Source organism: Populus nigra, chromosome 10 (assembly GCF_951802175.1).
Source record: "Populus nigra chromosome 10, ddPopNigr1.1, whole genome shotgun sequence".
Lineage (NCBI taxonomy): Eukaryota > Viridiplantae > Streptophyta > Magnoliopsida > Malpighiales > Salicaceae > Populus > Populus nigra.
In genome coordinates this window covers 16,598,808-16,616,381 of record NC_084861.1, presented here as the reverse complement: position 1 = coordinate 16,616,381, position 17,574 = coordinate 16,598,808, and the positions used below count along the sequence as shown (strand labels likewise).

General features: G+C 36.7%; 3 protein-coding genes and 1 pseudogene across 4 annotated transcripts; 3 read left to right on the top strand and 1 right to left on the bottom strand.

Annotated features, from left to right (window-relative positions):
* Nucleotides 1-59: 59 nt before the first annotated feature.
* On the bottom strand, nt 60-3,347 carry LOC133705052 (ABC transporter F family member 4-like). 2 transcript variants are annotated; one of them, XM_062130145.1, is made up of 2 exons: nt 3,127-3,347; nt 60-2,447 (listed from the first exon to the last, which is right to left on the bottom strand). In XM_062130145.1, exon 2 carries the CDS (start codon nt 2,428-2,430, stop codon nt 244-246), a length of 2,187 nt encoding a protein of 728 aa, XP_061986129.1. In that variant the 5' UTR covers nt 2,431-2,447; nt 3,127-3,347; the 3' UTR covers nt 60-243. The 2 variants fall into 2 exon arrangements, with proteins under 2 accessions (XP_061986129.1, XP_061986130.1); XM_062130146.1 differs by having other exon boundaries at nt 3,200-3,336.
* Nucleotides 3,348-7,118: 3,771 nt separating this feature from the next.
* On the top strand, nt 7,119-14,993 carry LOC133705811 (vacuolar-processing enzyme alpha-isozyme-like). The gene is made up of 11 exons (XM_062131186.1): nt 7,119-7,156; nt 7,250-7,475; nt 7,570-7,734; nt 7,896-8,052; nt 8,218-8,303; nt 8,402-8,601; nt 8,702-8,750; nt 8,847-9,059; nt 9,130-9,336; nt 9,516-9,652; nt 14,715-14,993. Exons 1-11 carry the CDS (start codon nt 7,119-7,121, stop codon nt 14,848-14,850), a joined length of 1,614 nt encoding a protein of 537 aa, XP_061987170.1. The 3' UTR covers nt 14,851-14,993.
* LOC133705421 (pyrophosphate-energized membrane proton pump 2-like) lies at nt 10,993-14,788 on the top strand (annotated as a pseudogene).
* A 209-nt stretch (nt 14,994-15,202) lies between the features above and the next one.
* On the top strand, nt 15,203-16,579 carry LOC133705810 (pentatricopeptide repeat-containing protein At3g29230-like). The gene has a single exon (XM_062131185.1). The coding sequence runs from the start codon at nt 15,203-15,205 to the stop codon at nt 16,577-16,579; it is 1,377 nt and encodes a 458-aa protein (XP_061987169.1).
* The last annotated feature ends 995 nt before the right edge of the window (nt 16,580-17,574 follow it).

Genomic DNA, 17,574 nt, shown 5'->3' with positions numbered 1-17,574 from the left:
GGCATATGAGAAAATAGCTGAAGCAAACTGGTTTCGTTCGCCTTCCCAAGAAAAAAAAATGTATGAAACAGGGATAAGAACTTTATTTCCTACATCTCTGCCACACAAGCAATTACATAAAATGACGAAAGATGCATTGTTAGTATTCATGTAATGTATACTAGCCGAATCCAAATGCAGTGATTGCAAGCAAAATCTCATCAAGTAATTGATGCAAAGAATTAAGTACTCTTGACTGCAACCTTAATCATCATCAACCTCAGCCTTAATCTCCCTTTGTAGCTCCTCTTTGTACTCTTCAAATGTTCCAGGGTAACTAGTCACAGTTCCATCTTCCACCACCCAAATCTCACTCTTCTCTTCATCCTCACATACACGCGATATCAACCTAGAGTCATGACTGACCAGGACAACTCCACCAGTGAATTCATCTAGAGCATCGCCCAAGGCATCAATGCTCTGCATATCAAGATGATTTGTGGGCTCATCCAAGAGTAAGATATGGGGCTTGGACATCGATATCGACGTGAAGACAACCCGAGCTTTCTGCCCGCCTGATAACTTTGCGATAGGGGTAAGATGATTATGACTTGGCAGTCCAAATTTGCCAAGCTTCCCCCGGACAGCCTCCTGTTTGCTAAGCCCCTCTTGGTCTGGATGCAGATAGAGAAGGTATTGTACAGGTGTTTCATCCATTGTAAGAAGATCCACAAAGTGCTGCGAGTACCTTCCAATCCTCAACTTCTGACTCCGCCTCACTTCACCTTCACTCGGTACCAAATCACCTGCAAGAAGATTCAGGAGAGTGGATTTGCCAGCTCCATTGGGCCCAACAATAGCAACACGGGTCCCCATGTCAATACCCACATCAACATTTGACAGCTTGAAATCATCCCGATTTGGATAACTAAAGCTCACTTCAATGAGCTGCAAGAGTGGTGGTGTAAGCTCAGTAGGTTCAGGAAAGTGAAACTCAACGCTGTAATCTCTCCATTTCTTCGGAGCTTCAGGTGGGGCTTGATCCTCATCAACCTTGCCCTTGCCCTTATTCTTTGCTGTTTCCTTGGCTGCAGCAAACTTTGCTCGATCCTTGACCTTTTCCTGCTGAACCCGACTCCCGCTCCTCTTGGCAGCTTTCATCTGCTTGTTATAAATCTCAAACTTCTTGTTTGTCTCCTTCCGCCTCTGTTCATACCCAACTTCAAAGTCATTGAAATTTCCACGATAGGAGTCGAGTTTCTGATCATGTAGATGAATAACGTCATTGCAAACCGTGTTGAGGAAATCTCGGTCATGAGAGACAACAACCACAGTTTTCTTCCAGCGGCACAGATACTCCTCCAACCAGAGAACAGCCCTTAAGTCAAGATGGTTGGTAGGCTCATCAAGCAATAAGAGGGTTGGCTGCACAAAAAGTGCCCTGGCCAGAGAAATTCGCATCCTCCAGCCACCACTAAATGACCTAGTTGGACGGCCCTGCATATCCTTGGTAAAACCCAATCCAGCAAGAATCTTTGATGCCTGAGATTCGGCAGCATCTGATCCCATCAACTGCAATTTATCATACAATTCAGCAAGCCTCTCTCCAGCATCATCTTCATCATCACCACCATTGTTTTCACCCTCAGCAGCAAAAGTGGATTTCTGCAGCAAGGAAACCTCTTCTCGGAGTTTCACGAGTTCTTCATTGGCAGAAACAACTGCTTGCAAAGCTGTTTTATCATCACCAATTACCTCCTGTTCAACCAAAAGCACATCAATATTCTTGGGCACAGGAATCTTCCTCCAAGCAAGGAGCTTCAATAGCGTAGACTTGCCCATTCCGTTGGGTCCTACCAAACCATATCTTCTTCCATGAGCTATCTTCACAGATGCATTTTTAAGTAGTTCATTTCCCCGAGCAGAGACAGAAAAATTCTCTATTGTTATATCTTTGACATTAGCATCCCCTTCATCTTCCCCATCAAGGACAGAAGCCCGGCTCCCAATGACAACCGTGAAAGCATCATGATCATCTTTAAGGGCTTCCTGCTTCGCATGCTTAATGGCATGGGCAGTGAGAAGTTCCTTCTTTTCACGCTTTTTTAACTCTTTATCTGACAAGGCTACATCAAGGGGCTTCAATTCAGACCTCCGCTGATTGGTTCTCTTGTTTGTACCATCCTGTTGTTGCTCTTCTTCCAAGCCCTGCCCCTCTTCTTCATCATCAGACGGGGGAAGATCAATGCCGTCAGTGTAAGAAGGAGCTGACCTTGGCTTGGGCTTACTAGATGTTAAGGTTGAGGAAGAGCCCTTCTTAGGTTTGTCAGGTTTCTGGTCCATACTGGCCAACATGGCAGTGACTGATAGTTTCTCTTTCTTCCCATCTTTATTGCTAGCCTTAGCCTTTGAGGGTGCACCGCTAGCGTCCTCCTTTGGCTTCTTTCCCATTGCAGCAGCGGGTTAGCCTGGTAAGAAAAGCAATGAATAATTTAGAACTATTTCAAAATCTCTACCATAAAAGCTAAATGGCATCATGAAGAACGAAGCCAAAATGAAGAACGAAAACATCTGAGCACATAAATCATTGATAAAAGAAACATAGTACAGACTGACAGTATGTTCAGAGAAGAACTTTAAAATAGAAAGGAAAGAAACAATGAATTACAAGAAAACATTCATTAAGGGGAGACAAGGACTGACTAGGGTTTTAAGGGCATATTAATGATAAGTTAATTGTAAACTTGTTAATTAGTTATTTGCTAATACAACACAACAGCAGCATGATGACAAAAGGATTATAGTTCTATCCTACTACAGGATTACTATTATCAAATCAAATCTTAATCATTGTTATTGTTATCAACAGATTAATTCAATAAACAGAAACCAAACGAGATTTGTTAAGGGAATAACAATGTTAAAATAGATCTAATCTACTGATTAATTGGTAAAGGTAAAGACTTGAAATTTCCTGGAACGAAAGAAGCAAAGAAAGAATCACCGCATCCGTAATTCGATTCCATATTTAAAAAAAAAAATTAAAGAATTTTGTTAACCTGATTGATTACTACCGTGAAGCTAATTAATTGATGAAGAAACAATAATAATAATAATAATAATAATAATAAAGGAATCGCTACCTACCTATCTATCTATCTATCTATAGATAGCTTTATCTCTCTCTCTCTCTCTCTCAAAGTAGAACGAACACACGCACGCAGTAGACACAAAAACGGAGTTTTCTCCTTCCAGTAGCGTGCATATATGTAGAGCCGTGGGGAACAGAAATGGGGGGCGAGCAGAGCAGAGCAGAGTTTTTGGGTTTTAAGACAAGATGACCCGAAGACAAATCAAACAACGTTTAGAAGTCGGTTTTCCCTTTCTCCCACTTTCTATTCTATGTATGTATGTATGTATGTATTATAATAATAATCTATTGTATTGTCGGCTGTATTCTATTCTATGTATTTGTCTTGCTTTCCTTTGGGCCTTGTTCTTTCCTTTTTAATTGTACCCATGGGCCATTTCCCACCCCAATTCATTTTTCTTTCTTGTCGTTGGGTTTGGGCCTCGTCTTTCCTAATTGGTTCTAAGCTTCTTCTTGGTATCCATCGCCCTCCTTTGTTAGAGATTATTATTAGTACTTCAGTCGTAGGGGTTATTACAGATAAATAAGCTTTTTTTTTTTTTTTTTTTGGTGTGGTATACAACTTCCTCCTTTGTTAGAGATTATTATTGGTAGTTGGGATTATTACATATAAAAAAACAAAAAAAGGCATGAGTGATTTATGTCATCCTGGAAATAAGTTTTTATTCATTGAAGTAGTGTAAATATGTTTTTATCCTTGATAAAAAAAAACTGATTTGCCCTGTCATTGGAGTTAGATTTGTCTTTTTCAAATGATAATTGATTGGGGATAAATTGATTAGGTCACCTTTTTTAAAACAATAAAATAACTACTTTTTCCTTAAAAGCAAAAAGAAGTTGAGTTTCTGCGAGGGGCTCTTGATCTTTTCAAAAAAAAGTACAGTAAAATTACGATTATGTCATCTGGAGGGGGGGGGGAAAATGAACATGTACATAGGAGCTTCTCCGTCTTTTTTAGTTTTAAAAACAATGAGATGTCAGGATTACCCTGGAATAATAATAATAATAATAATAATAATAATAAAATTAGTTTCAAGGGTGTTTTAGTATTTTTTTTCTATGTGTTTTTTTGTTATTTTTCAATTTGGTTAGAGTGTTGTTTGGTAATTTTTAGTTTTTAAATATTATCAAAAAATTGCTAACGCGTGCAAGCATGAGACGAGTCCTTGCACCATTTAAGTGTCGCATGAGGGCCCATCCAATTACCAAAATCCTGCTTTCGTTGCAGTATTGGAAGAGGTAAGTCGTCCCCTTTTAGACGAAGTAGTGCATGCTCACGGAGAAGGTCTGGTTGGGCTGCAATGAAGTTCTTTTCTTTCTTATCTCTCATGCCCTCAAAATTCACGTCTGACCTTCGAATAAACAATTGTGTCCTCAGGTTTGTGGTTTTATTGACTTTGGCAATTCTTCTTTTAATTACTATTTATTTGACTTTTAATGCCTTATGAAGTTTAGTTTTTTTTTCGATTTCATCCTAGGCATTTTATTCAATTTGATTTTTTTATCTGATTTAGTCCTTCTACTTTTGATTTCTCTATTTCTGTTTTTTATACATTTCTTGATTTTTTTTTGCAATCTCATCCTTTATCATTTTATTGCATTTGTTTTTTTAATTTATTTTTTGTCTTCATTCTTTTGATTGCTATATTTTTATCTTTTTCTTGATTATTTTTTTAATTTTATCCCTCAACATTTAATTTCATTTGATTTTTTTACCTAGTTTTTGTCCTTATTTTTTTATTACCTTTTCTTATCCTTTTTCTAGTTTTTTTTAATTTAGCCCCTAATTATTTTGTTTTTATATTGTTTTAGTTTGTATGAGTTCAACAAAAAAAAATAAAGTAAAATAAGATTTTACTATGTTTTCCTTTTTTTTTATGATTGATGTGTTGGTTTCGGAAATGAGGATGTTACAATGTTTGGTTTGCATTGTTTGAATTTTAAATTGTTTTACGTTTTGATATTTTACTTTGTTATTTTTTTTGTGGTTATCTTCTAATAGAGCAATCTTTTATATTATTTGATATTTGGTTATTAGACCATTAGCTTCATTATTTGTTTTACTTTTTTATTTATTTTAAGTTATCATAATCTTATATCCCGGTTTATATAGGTTAGTGAGGTTAATTTATATATTGTTATTATTATTATATGAAATGGGGGAGCTACTTTGATATGCCTGGATGGAATATCAGATAACTTCTCTGACTCAAGTAATTTATTTTTTGAAACCAATAATTATAAAAATATATGTCCTCTTTAATTTAGTCATGATTAACGAGAGAAAAAAACCATGTCAAATAGTAATTGTTTTTAATAGCTATGGATTTTTCGTTTTGAAACCACTTCTTAATTAAGATGTGATTATTATGTACCAGATAAGGCCTGTTATAACAAGTTCACACTACTAGTTTAAATCATATTAGAAAATAATTATAAATCTTGGATGATTAATGGTTCAGTAAATTACTAGTAATTGAGTAGCTTTTTAATTTAATGGTTAATAATTCAGTTATTTAAATCTAAACACTCTATAATTTCTCAAAATAGGTTATGAGATTTTTAAATGGAGATTGTAAAATCACTAATCAAATAAAACATCAATTTGAAGAAGAGTATTGTATTTTAACAAAAGATATATTTCTAAAAAATTTAATTTTATTTTTGCTAAAAATTTAATTTTTTTATGTTTTTAAATTATTTTAATATATTAATTTTAAATAAAAAATATTTTAAATCACAATCACTATCACAATTCTAAACGGCTAATAAAACTAAAAGAGCAAAAAGGCTAAAACAAATGACGTCCCTACATGCATGCAAGATATATTCAAGCTAGCATTTTACTTTGCTAGTACAATAACAAAGCGTGTAATGTGGAGTATTTATTGAACAAGAGAGATGAAAAGTTATAATGCATGGAGGATTAATTTGGAATTGAAGTTAGATTCTTATGAACGAAATTAATGGGAGGAGTGTTTATTCAGCACACTGTACAAACTAGAATTAATGAAGAATTTGGATCGAAATTAATGAAGCTAGACGAAAAGAAAAGACGATTGCAAAGGAAAGGCATGGTGTATATATATATATATACACAGCATCCTACAGCATGTGGAGATGTGATCAGCATGCATAACCAAAGGGAATCCAAGATTTGAAGCAGATGATGAGATTTCTGGTGTCCATGACTCAAAAGTAACGTCGAGCTGAGAGGACGTCAGACAAGAATATATATCAACTCAATCCATGATCATGGTGGTAGGTTTATGGACCAATGACTTAGCTCCTTTTGGGATAATTATATATCACAAAAAGGCTGATTGATGCTACGTAGTGATGAAAGTAGGTAGTGATGATCAAGAGCGAGTCACTTAGCTTAATTCACTCATAAACCACGTTAAAAACATTCCATTTTCAAGTCACGTTTGTCTACCACCACTCAAAGCAACTTTTATCCCCGCAAGCTATAGCTGTAACCGTAGCTTCAAATGGCAAAGACAGGGTTTTTAGATTTTCTATTTTGCATGTATGAACATGACATATAACTTAATCCTAAAATAAATTAATTAATATGATTCTTCTTGTCCTTTATCGGTCATATCGAAGATTTGATCCAAACCATCCGTTACTTTAGCTTAAAAATGATCATAAATAAGCTAGCAATCAATCAGCCCCTTCTCCTCATTTCATTTATAAGAAACCCATGTTGAGTCTTGGAAGTTGGAACCTCTCTGTATATTGCATGCCCCTATATACTAATTTCTTTCTAGTCGTCAGAAAGCTGGTAATGTTTAAAATTCATTAGCAGCACTAGTGCTTGTAATTGCTTATAGAATCTTGCTATACATGTTGTCCTAATTATTAACCCTTAACAACTACTCCAATAATCCAATTAGAATATCAGTAGTATCTCTTTTTGTAACAGTAAGGTTGGAATCCATGATTGTTTTTACTGTTAAGCTAATTATATGTAGATGGTACTGACATGGTATTGAAGCTAGCTGGCTATCCAAGCATTAAAATGTACAATGTATCTCCATTTCCCCTGGCTTAATTACAAACTAACATCAGTAGTACCATGGGATTTGCACTATAGGTTGATTACTTGAATTGCAGTATGAGCAGCAGCTCCTATCTGTGTGGCTATGGCTATGGCTATGGCACATTTCTTTTCCTAATCGCATTGTTAAGTTCCATAGCTCAAAGTCAGGGAGTGATCATCAACAGTACTAGTGCGTCAAGCTTGCCATCGAGTGTTAGAAGAGACTCCACTACCGCTGAAGGAAAACAATGGGCCGTTTTGGTTGCCGGATCGGCTGGTTATGAAAATTATAGGCATCAGGTATCGCTATATCTTGAGTTATACCTTCGGCATGGATAAGATATACTCTCATGTCCCTGTTGGATCAATTAGCTTTTGAATTTTAATTTAATAGGCTGATGTATGCCATGCATACCAAATACTGAAGAAAGGTGGGTTGAAAGATGAAAACATCATTGTTTTCATGTATGACGACATTGCGTTCCATGTTGATAATCCGAGGCCCGGCATCATCATCAACAAACCTTTTGGCCATGATGTTTATGCAGGAGTCCCCAAGGTTTGATTATATTTTTTAATATTCACATATTCATAGGTTATAAACTCCATTGAAGTTACACGTGTGTGTGTGTGTGTGTTGGTTTTACTTCCTATCTATTTATTTATCTTGAAAACGAAAATCAAATTCTGATGTGATCTTCTCTTTTCTCCCTTTTTAAGGATTATACTGGAGATAACTGTACAGTGGACAACTTATTTGCTGTACTTCTGGGAAACAAATCTGCTCTTACTGGAGGGAGTGGCAAGGTTGTGGATAGTGGTCCAAATGACAACATTTTCATATACTATGCTGATCATGGTGCTCCAGGTTTAGTCGGTAAGCATTAGCTAATTTGTTTAATCACTTTGGAATTAGAAATCTTCATCTTTTCGTATTTGAAAAATTTAAAATACATGATATCTGTTCGTTCAGCCCCATTTATTTTATCAATGGAAAGACTAATTTTAAGAGTACAAATTATCTTGCGGGTGAAATCATCAGGTATGCCTATTGGGAAAGACCTGTATGCCAAAGACCTCATACAAGTGTTGAAGAAGCAGCAGGAAGCTAATTCGTATAAAAGCATGGTGAGTAACTACTAGTTTTGTATGTTAATTAATTGTCTTGCAGAAATTAAAATGGGATTACACAGTTAATGTATTCCTTGATTAATTATTAATTACAGGTATTCTACCTTGAAGCTTGTGAGTCTGGGAGCATGTTCGAAGGTCTTCTTCCAAGTAACTGGAGCATATATGCAATTACTGCTGCAAATGGAGAGGAGAGTAGCTATGGAATATATTGCCCAGGATACTACCCTGCTCCTCCCCCAGAATTTCTTACTTGCTTGGGAGATGTATTTAGCATTTCTTGGATGGAGGATAGGTTCATTATTAGTTTTATACTAACATTTCAAGTTAATTAAGCTGACTATTAATTTTATTTAACATTCTGTTTACACATGTGCATGCATATATAAACACAGTGATTTGCACGACATGAGCCAGGAAACTCTGCAGCAGCAATATGAAGTGGTATAATATGTGTGTGTGTGAAATTAATGATTCTAAAAACAAATTGCTCAATGATTTTTTCTTATTCTTAACATTTAAGTAATATTTTACCTGTAGGTTCGGAGAAGGACAGGATTTGATTATGAAGATAGGTCTCATGTCATGCAATATGGAAACATGGAGCTTAGTAAGGAGCTGCTCTCTTCTTACTTGGGCACAAACGCTGCAAACGATGACTACGCTACCAACATTAATATCGAAGAATACCCTTCTATGATCCCAAGAGCTTTTGACCAACGCGAAGCAACTCTTCTTCATTTCTGGCACAAGGTGATTTAATTTGAATTGCTACCGTAATTAAAAGGGAATTAATGCAATGTAAAGTTGTTTCATTTCTCAGTATCAAAAAGCCCCCGATGGATCTGATAAGAAGGTCGAGGCTCACAAGGACCTACTTCGCATGCATTCTCATATAAGGCATGTGGATCGTAGCCTAAACCATATTGCTTCAACTCTGTTTGGGGATGAAAACGCAGCAAATGCAATGAAGCATGTTAGACCTTCTGGGCAACCTCTTGTTGATGACTGGGATTGCTTGAAGGGCCTTGTAAGTCTACGTATATATTAATTCATAACTACATGTTTGTACTGATCCGGCTCAAGAAACATCCTCCACTAGTAAAATTACATCATGGGGGAAGGAGAAGAAGGGATCTTTCTTTGTGCAGCCAACCATTCACTGATCTTATGCTAGCTACCTCCTTGTTTGTAAATTGCAATATGCAGGTGGAAGCTTATGAGAAACAGTGTGGAGGTCTGTCATGGTATGGAAAGAAGTACACGAGAGTGATAGCAAACATGTGCAATGCTGGGATAAATGTGGAGCAAATGATCGGTGCATCCACCAGAGCATGCTCATCAAGGACCACCACCACCACTCCTACTAGAGGCTCCCTTCAAAACGAATTAGACAAATAGATAGAAAGTAGTACGCTAGTATATGAATGTTTAAAATGAAGCTCTCTGATCTCTCTACAGATACATAGTCACGGTGATCAAGCATAATGTTAATCTTCCATCTAAATAATTATAACACATGCAGGATGTGATTTACTAATTATTTCCGTGCTGATTGTTTTTACAATTGCCATGTTTCTGTTCACAACTAAAATGTAATGAATCAAAAGCATACGAGTTGAGCAAAACGTTAAAAATTTATCGGATAATATTTGTTAGTGCTAAAGTTATCAATCATCATGATTTATTAGACACCATTTATTATTATAACAGCTATCAATCACTTAACTTACTAGATATCATCTGTTATTATTATAATTACCGGTCACTTTACTTATCAAGTATCACCTGTTATTATTCCTATAAATTTTTTATATCTAGTCACCAAATGTTTTAATTAAAAAAAATAGATTATATTGTTTAAATTAAAAAATTAATTAATTATTTAACACTTCAGTTTTATTTTTAAAAATCTTTATATCAATCATTATCTTTTTCCTCATCCTAATTTCCAATAAACCTCTCTCTTATATATATATATATAGACACTTTACAATTGTACTTGTAAAATTTTTACAAGTACAATTGCATTTTACATGACAGTTTTTTACATACTAAGCTGTAAGCCGAGCACAATAAGCTGGGTCAAACACGGTGCTTGCACAGGTACCTAATGCCCTCTAAAAGATAGTTCATTTGTTTTTGTTTTCAAAAAAACAATGCAATATTCGGTTTTTTTCTTTCTAGTTTTTTCCTAGGGTCTTTTTTAGTTGTTTTGGATTCTTGAGAGGTCGATTTAATTATTTTTATTCTATTCTAACTATAAGAAACTAAATGTAAATAAAAGAAGGAAGGAACTGGAAAAGTGGTGTGGAGTTTATAAAGTTGATGAACATCAAGCGATGTGAAAATATGTAGTGTTTTTATTTATGTTAATGGGTTATCTTTCAAATTTATTTTGAAGTGATAAATAAATTTATATGAATATTATCATTTTGAATTTGAATTCAAGAAGAGAATCTAAAAAAATAAACCCTATAATCCGTTGGTGAGAAAGCTAATGCTCCAGTCTCCACCTCCTTTTTCGTTTCTTTGATAATTGTTATGGCTTTGTTTTGAGAGGACATGGATTTGAGCATGCACACGTGTCTTTTTGGGTGCAACTTACTTTTTTCATTTAGTATTTTTCCACTTGTTTCATTGTCGCACACCCTAATTTATTTCATGTGGTGTTGATTTCTGATTCTTTTAAATCCATTGTAGAACAGGATTGCATATCCTTACCTGGTTTTCATGTGGTTCACCATGCTATTTCTTGAGATATTGTTATCGTGTCCTCCTATGGTGGACTCAAGTAACCTTTGTTTTGTGCAGATATTTCGAGTACTCAAGCAAATAAATGTCCGTGTTCTACTTGTGCTTTTGCTTTTGCTCTTAGGTTTTGGAGTGATCTTTTACATTGGAGCAAGTACTTCTCCAATTATTGTGTTTGTCTTCACAGTTTGTATCATCAGCTTCCTTTTTTCAGTTTATCTCACCGAATGGGTACTCTCAAAGGACGAGGGACCTCCTGAAATGATTCAGGTAACCTTATGCTCTGTATTTAGCTAGAAATGTCAATTCCACTCTGTGCGCATAGTCAATTATTCTGATTTTTATGTATCAGCTTCATGTCTTGATATTATTATCGTACTTTATAGATATCAGATGCAATACGTGATGGAGCACAAGGCTTCTTCAGGACCCAGTATGGTACTATTTCTAAGATGGCAATGCTACTAGCACTGGTGATCCTCTGTATATATTTGTTCCGCAGCACAACTCCTCAACAAGAATCTTCTGGCCTTGGAAGGTGATTACATGTGTAAAGTTTGTTGAGGCATTGCGTCCATAATTTTGTCGCGTGATGACAAATGACCAGTTTTTTTGTGGTTGTATCCTTCTGATACAGGTCAACATCTGCATATATCACTGTTGCTGCATTCCTTTTGGGAGCTTTGTGTTCGGGTGTTGCAGGTTATGATGGGATGTGGGTGTCAGTACGTGCAAATGTTAGAGTTTCTAGTGCTGCGAAGCGGTCAGCTAGAGAGGCATTGCAGGTTGTCTCTTTTATAGTCCATTCTCTGTTGAATAATTGGTGATTTTTCCCTTAACTGGAAAATATATTATGCAGATAGCTGACTGTATGTAACTTGTCTTTCTAAGTTATTTATATGATTTATATATAGTCCATCCCCTGGTTCAATGAAGGTCACTGATTGTATGTAACTTGTCTTTCTAAGTTATATTTATGATTTATAGCAAATGGCAACAATTTCACCTTCTTAAATGTTTTTGTGAACGCTGAAGTTTATTGCTGTGTGTCATTCAACTAAAATGGCAATGTTTTATGTTCTTTCCCAGTGCCTCTTATCCTTGTGGGATATGGATTTGGAGCTTCATTTGTTGCACTGTTTGCTCAGTTGGGTGGTGGAATATACACAAAAGCTGCGGATGTTGGGGCTGACCTTGTTGGAAAAGTAGAGCAGGGAATACCAGAAGATGATCCTAGAAATCCTGCAGTGATTGCAGATTTGGTATATGCTCTTAAAATTTGCAGCTTCCTTATGTGAAGAAGTATATATTAAATACACATCTTGGTTTTGACATTCAGTTTAATTATAATTTGCTATTTCAAGGTACATGATTTAGGATAAAGTCTGTCTGGAAGTTCAAATTAGTAATAAGTTGCATATATTTATCCTTTTGTTGTTAAATTTATGTGGTTTTTTCCTTAGCTGCTTTCTTGTTTTCTCTTCCATGATGTACACTATGCATAAATCTAAACTTGCTCTGTAACTAATAAATTGTTGTGTGAAAGGTTGGAGATAATGTGGGTGATTGTGCTGCTCGAGGTGCTGATCTTTTCGAAAGTATTGCTGCTGAAATAATTAGTGCCATGATACTTTGGGGAACCATGGCCCAGCGTTGTAAAATTGAGGGTAAGTATCTTCATTTTTGTTCATACAGATTCTTCACAAGCATGTCACTGGTTTTGTCCAATAATGAAATTTACAAAAGTATGAAATTCATAATGTTTTCATTGGTGATATGGTTAAATGGTCTGATGGCTAGAGTCACGCATGCTCAGCTAATTGGGTTTTATATCAGTATTATACTTACGAGAGAGTGATAGCATAATCAGAGCCTTCATTATGCAATGAGATGTCTAATTACATGCATTTTGTGAGGCTTTACCTATTCAGGAATTCATTAATGTTTTTCTTTTTTAAAAGTTAGGCCATTCCTCTTCTTTTGTAACTCGTATTCTTTTTTAGTGCAGAGCCATCTGGCTTCATCTTGTTTCCTCTTGTCGTTCATTCATTTGACCTGGTCATATCTTCAATTGGAATTCTTTCAATCAGGAGTACTCGTGATTCTAGTGTGAAGTCTCCCATAGAGGATCCAATGGCAATCCTTCAGAAAGGATACTCGGTTACAATATTTCTGGCAGTTCTTACATTCGTTGCGGTAAGATAAGTTTTTAGAATTGAAACACGTCCATGTTTTACTTAATTATTTATCTGCTACAATCTTGCAATTTTACAGTTTGTTTGCAATAACTCTGCTTTTGATAGTTTATTTTAATATCCAGATTTGATCTAGCATCAAAAGCCTGCACTTTCTGTTTTGTATTTGTGCGAGTTATTTGCAGTCTACCTATTGGATGCTTTATACAGAGCAAGCACCTTCAGCATGGGTTCACTTTGCGTTATGTGGATTGGTTGTCATCATCACAGCTTATATTTTTGTCTGGATCACCAAGTACTATACTGACTACAAGCATGGTCCTGTACGCACATTGGCTCTTGCTAGCTCCACCGGTCATGGGATTAACATAATTGCAGGAGTTAGTCTGGGGCTGGAATCTACAGCCCTTCCTGTTCTTGTCATTAGTGTATCCATAGTTTCATCTTTCTGGCTGGGTCACATTGCAGGACTGGTTGATGGGGCTGGAAACGCCACAGGTGGGCTGTTTGGTACAGCTGTGGCCACAATGGGAATGCTCAGCACCGCATAATGCTGTTTGGGGTGCTCTCCTTGGTGGTTGCAGGTTTTATCGCAACGCTGAGCTTGCTTCTCTCGTGTCTCAAAAATTGGTTGCGGAACCTGACCCTGACAAAGCTGCTGGTTATCTTTCTCTTTTGGCACATGTGTATGCGACTGCTGAAAGTGGCAGGATGTTGCTACTGTGAGACAGAAGATGGTCGCGATGGGTGTGAAAAAGCCTGCTGATCGAAGCTGGGTTTAAATAAATGAAGTGTTTCATGATTCTGTGGCAGGTGATAGGACTCATGAAAATACATCTTCAATTTATAAGATGCTTGGAAAGATCCGCCAGCCATGCAAAGTTGGAAGGCTATAACTATAAACCAGACATATCAAAGGTGTTCCCAGATGTTTATGAGTAAGTCAAGCAGAGTACCAACATTTTATGTTGTTTTCAATTCATATTTCATGTTTTTTTCAATTAGTCATTGGCTTTTTTGAGTTTTTTTTGTTGGTTTGTTTTTTAATTATATTGTTAAATTAACTAAAATTATTAAATTCATTCGGATAAATAATTCAAATCTTGTAATTTTCTTGCTTTTCAAAAAATATTATTATTGTCTGAATTTTTTTTATTTTGTTAATTTTTTTTTTTTTTGGCATGGCTTAAGATGTAACACGTACAGTAAAACACGGGAGAAATTAAAGAATTTGGACCTATTGACAATGGTGCACCGGTTAGAACTGAAAACAAGGCAATTGGACTTGGCACTAAGACTAAGGTACAACTCCTACAATCTGCATTTCCATATTGGAATCATACGCAGCAATCTCCTTCAGTTATGCTGACACGACTGATTTCTACTCTGGAAATGAATAGATTGGAGCGGCAGTAGCTTTTCTGGTCTTCGGCTTGGTTTTTGCTCTTGGAGACTTTCTTCCTTCAGGAAGGTATGCTATGGTGCTCTTGAATTTTGGTTCAGCCCGCAGCGATAGCGCGGGCAATAAACTAGCATACACACATGCAATCTCGTTTAGAAGAAGGGGAAGAGAACAACGTACAGATGTTAGTTGATGAAAAAGGAGTCAATAATCCCACCACCGGCACCGGCACCGGCACCGGCACCGACTTGACAAGAACTTCTTCCCCTTCCACTTGTACTACTGCTACTGCTACTTGCACTACTACATCTTCGAGAGCTCTACAGCAACGCTTATTCTCTCTATTACAAAGAAAACAACAACCAACCCTTAAACATGTCACTCAGATTCATGCCCAGATTCTCATCAACGGCTTTTCCCGCACTAAAAACTTCCTTCTTGTCCACCTTCTCTCCTTCTACAGCAACTCCTCTGCTCACCATCTCCTCTCTGCCCACTATGTCTTTAAAGATATTCAAAGCCCCAGCACTATCCTCTGGAACCAGATGATTAGGGCTCATGCTCGGAGCCAAACCCCTGCCAAATCTATTCAGTTCTTCAATCAAATGTTGCTCACCGATGCCCGCCCTGATGCCTACACCTATTCCTTTCTTTTGGCTGCTTGTACGTCTTCTTTGTCTTTGAGGGAGGGACAGCAGGTTCACTCCAAAGTCTTGACTAATGGCTATTATTCCTCAAATGTCTTTCTCATGTCCAAGTTGGTTAATTTCTATGCTGCTGTTGTTGGCGGCGATTGCGCTGCTCTAGCGTACGCACGCAAAGTGTTTGATGATATGTCTGAAAGAAATGTTGTCTGCTGGAATTCCATGCTCGCGGGGTATATGAGGCGTGGAAATCTTGACGGGGCAAGGAGGATTTTTTATGAGATGCCAGAGAGGAACGTCGTCTCGTGGACTACTATGATTTCAGGGTATGCGAAAAATGGCAAGTGCAAGCAGGCATTGAATTTGTTCGATCAAATGAGGAAAGCCGGAGTGGAATTGGACCAGGTGGTATTATTGGCAGCCTTGACAGCGTGTGCAGAACTGGGGGATTTAAAAATGGGGATGTGGATTCACTCGTATATCCAAGATACCTTTGTTGGGTCAAACCAGCGAGTGGTGGTTTCTTTGAACAATGCACTTATACACATGTATGCTAGCTGCGGTATGATTGATGAAGCTTATGAAGTATTTAGGTGGATGCCAGAGAGAAGTGCGGTTTCCTGGACAAGCTTGATCACTGCTTTTGCAAAACAGGGCTATGCGCAAGCAGTTCTTGAAATATTTCGCTCGATGCAAAGATTGGGCACTTCGGAAGCAAGGCCCGATGGCATAACCTTTATTGGGGTTCTCTGTGCGTGCAGTCATGCTGGACTTGTTGACGAGGGCCGTCAACTCTTCAAGGACATGATTCAGCGTTGGGGTATTAAGCCTAGGATTGAGCACTATGGGTGCATGGTTGATTTATTGAGTCGTGCTGGTTTCTTGGATGAGGCACAAGAACTCATTGCGACCATGCCTGTAAAACCAAATAATGCTGTTTGGGGTGCTCTCCTTGGTGGTTGCAGGTTTTATCACAATGCTGAGCTCGCTTCTCTCGTGTCTCAAAAATTGGTTGCGGAACCTGACCCTGACAAAGCTGCTGGTTATCTTTCTCTGTTGGCACATGTGTATGCGACTGCTGAAAAGTGGCAGGATGTTGCTACTGTGAGACAGAAGATGGTCGCGATGGGTGTGAAAAAGCCTGCTGGGCAAAGCTGGGTTCAAATAAATGAGGTGGTTCATGATTCTGTGGCAGGTGATAAGACTCATAAAAATACATCTTCAATTTATGAGATGCTTGGAAAGATCCACCAGGCAAGCAAAGTTGGAAGGCTATAAACCAGACATATCAAAGGTGTTACCAGATGTGTATGAGTAAGTCAAGCAGAATGTTCATTTTATCCGTTTCCATCACCTTGCCACAATTGTTTCTGCTGCAACCTTTCTTTTTCCACATATTCTGCCACCTACGTAGTTCTGTTTGACTGCTTGCTGTTTGCTTAACAATTTGATGCATACACTCGCAGAACACAACAAGGAATCCAAACTTTTGTTTTGGCCAAAAAAAGAAGAAAAATGAGAATGAATGCGATGATGTTATTTTTGAAATACTTCTTCACCTACCCTTAAAGCCCTCGCTGACATCCAAGCGTGTCTGTGTGTGAATGGTGGAATTTCCTGAATAGATTGATGTTGCAGAAAGATCAAGAACGCTTGAAAATATATTATATTTATCGGTTACGTATGACTTTTATAATACTAAGCACCCTTGAAAATTCATTTGTACAAACTATTACTTACATGTGTAAAAGTCATCTAGAGATATATATGATCATTACCTCCAAACTATCATTTAATCAAACTAAGCATTCAAAATTAAAGCTTCTACTGATTCATCTTGCAAGAATTAAGAAGTTGACTAAGCATACACACATTAAGAAAATATATTCTAGGAAGATTATGAGTTTTCTGAATCTTGGGAAGGCTACTGCTCCTTTCCTATTTCGTGATAAATTAAGAAAATCTTAAACAATGCTGCAATTTTCTTATATATATATATATATATATATATATATATATATATATATATATATATATATATATCTTACTAATTGGTTAATTTTATGATAGCAGGTTCCTCTCAAATTCCGATGTCAAAAGGGAAATGTTTTTAATTTCGGTCATCGTTGTAATTTAACTTTCTTCTTTTGTTTCAATGCCAATCGTCAAATATCGTTTATTTGTTTCCTTTTTTAATAAAAGGAATGTCCTGATGTGCTTTTTTTATGTCCTAATACTACCGTTTCCGTTCCCTAGTATTACTATATATAGAT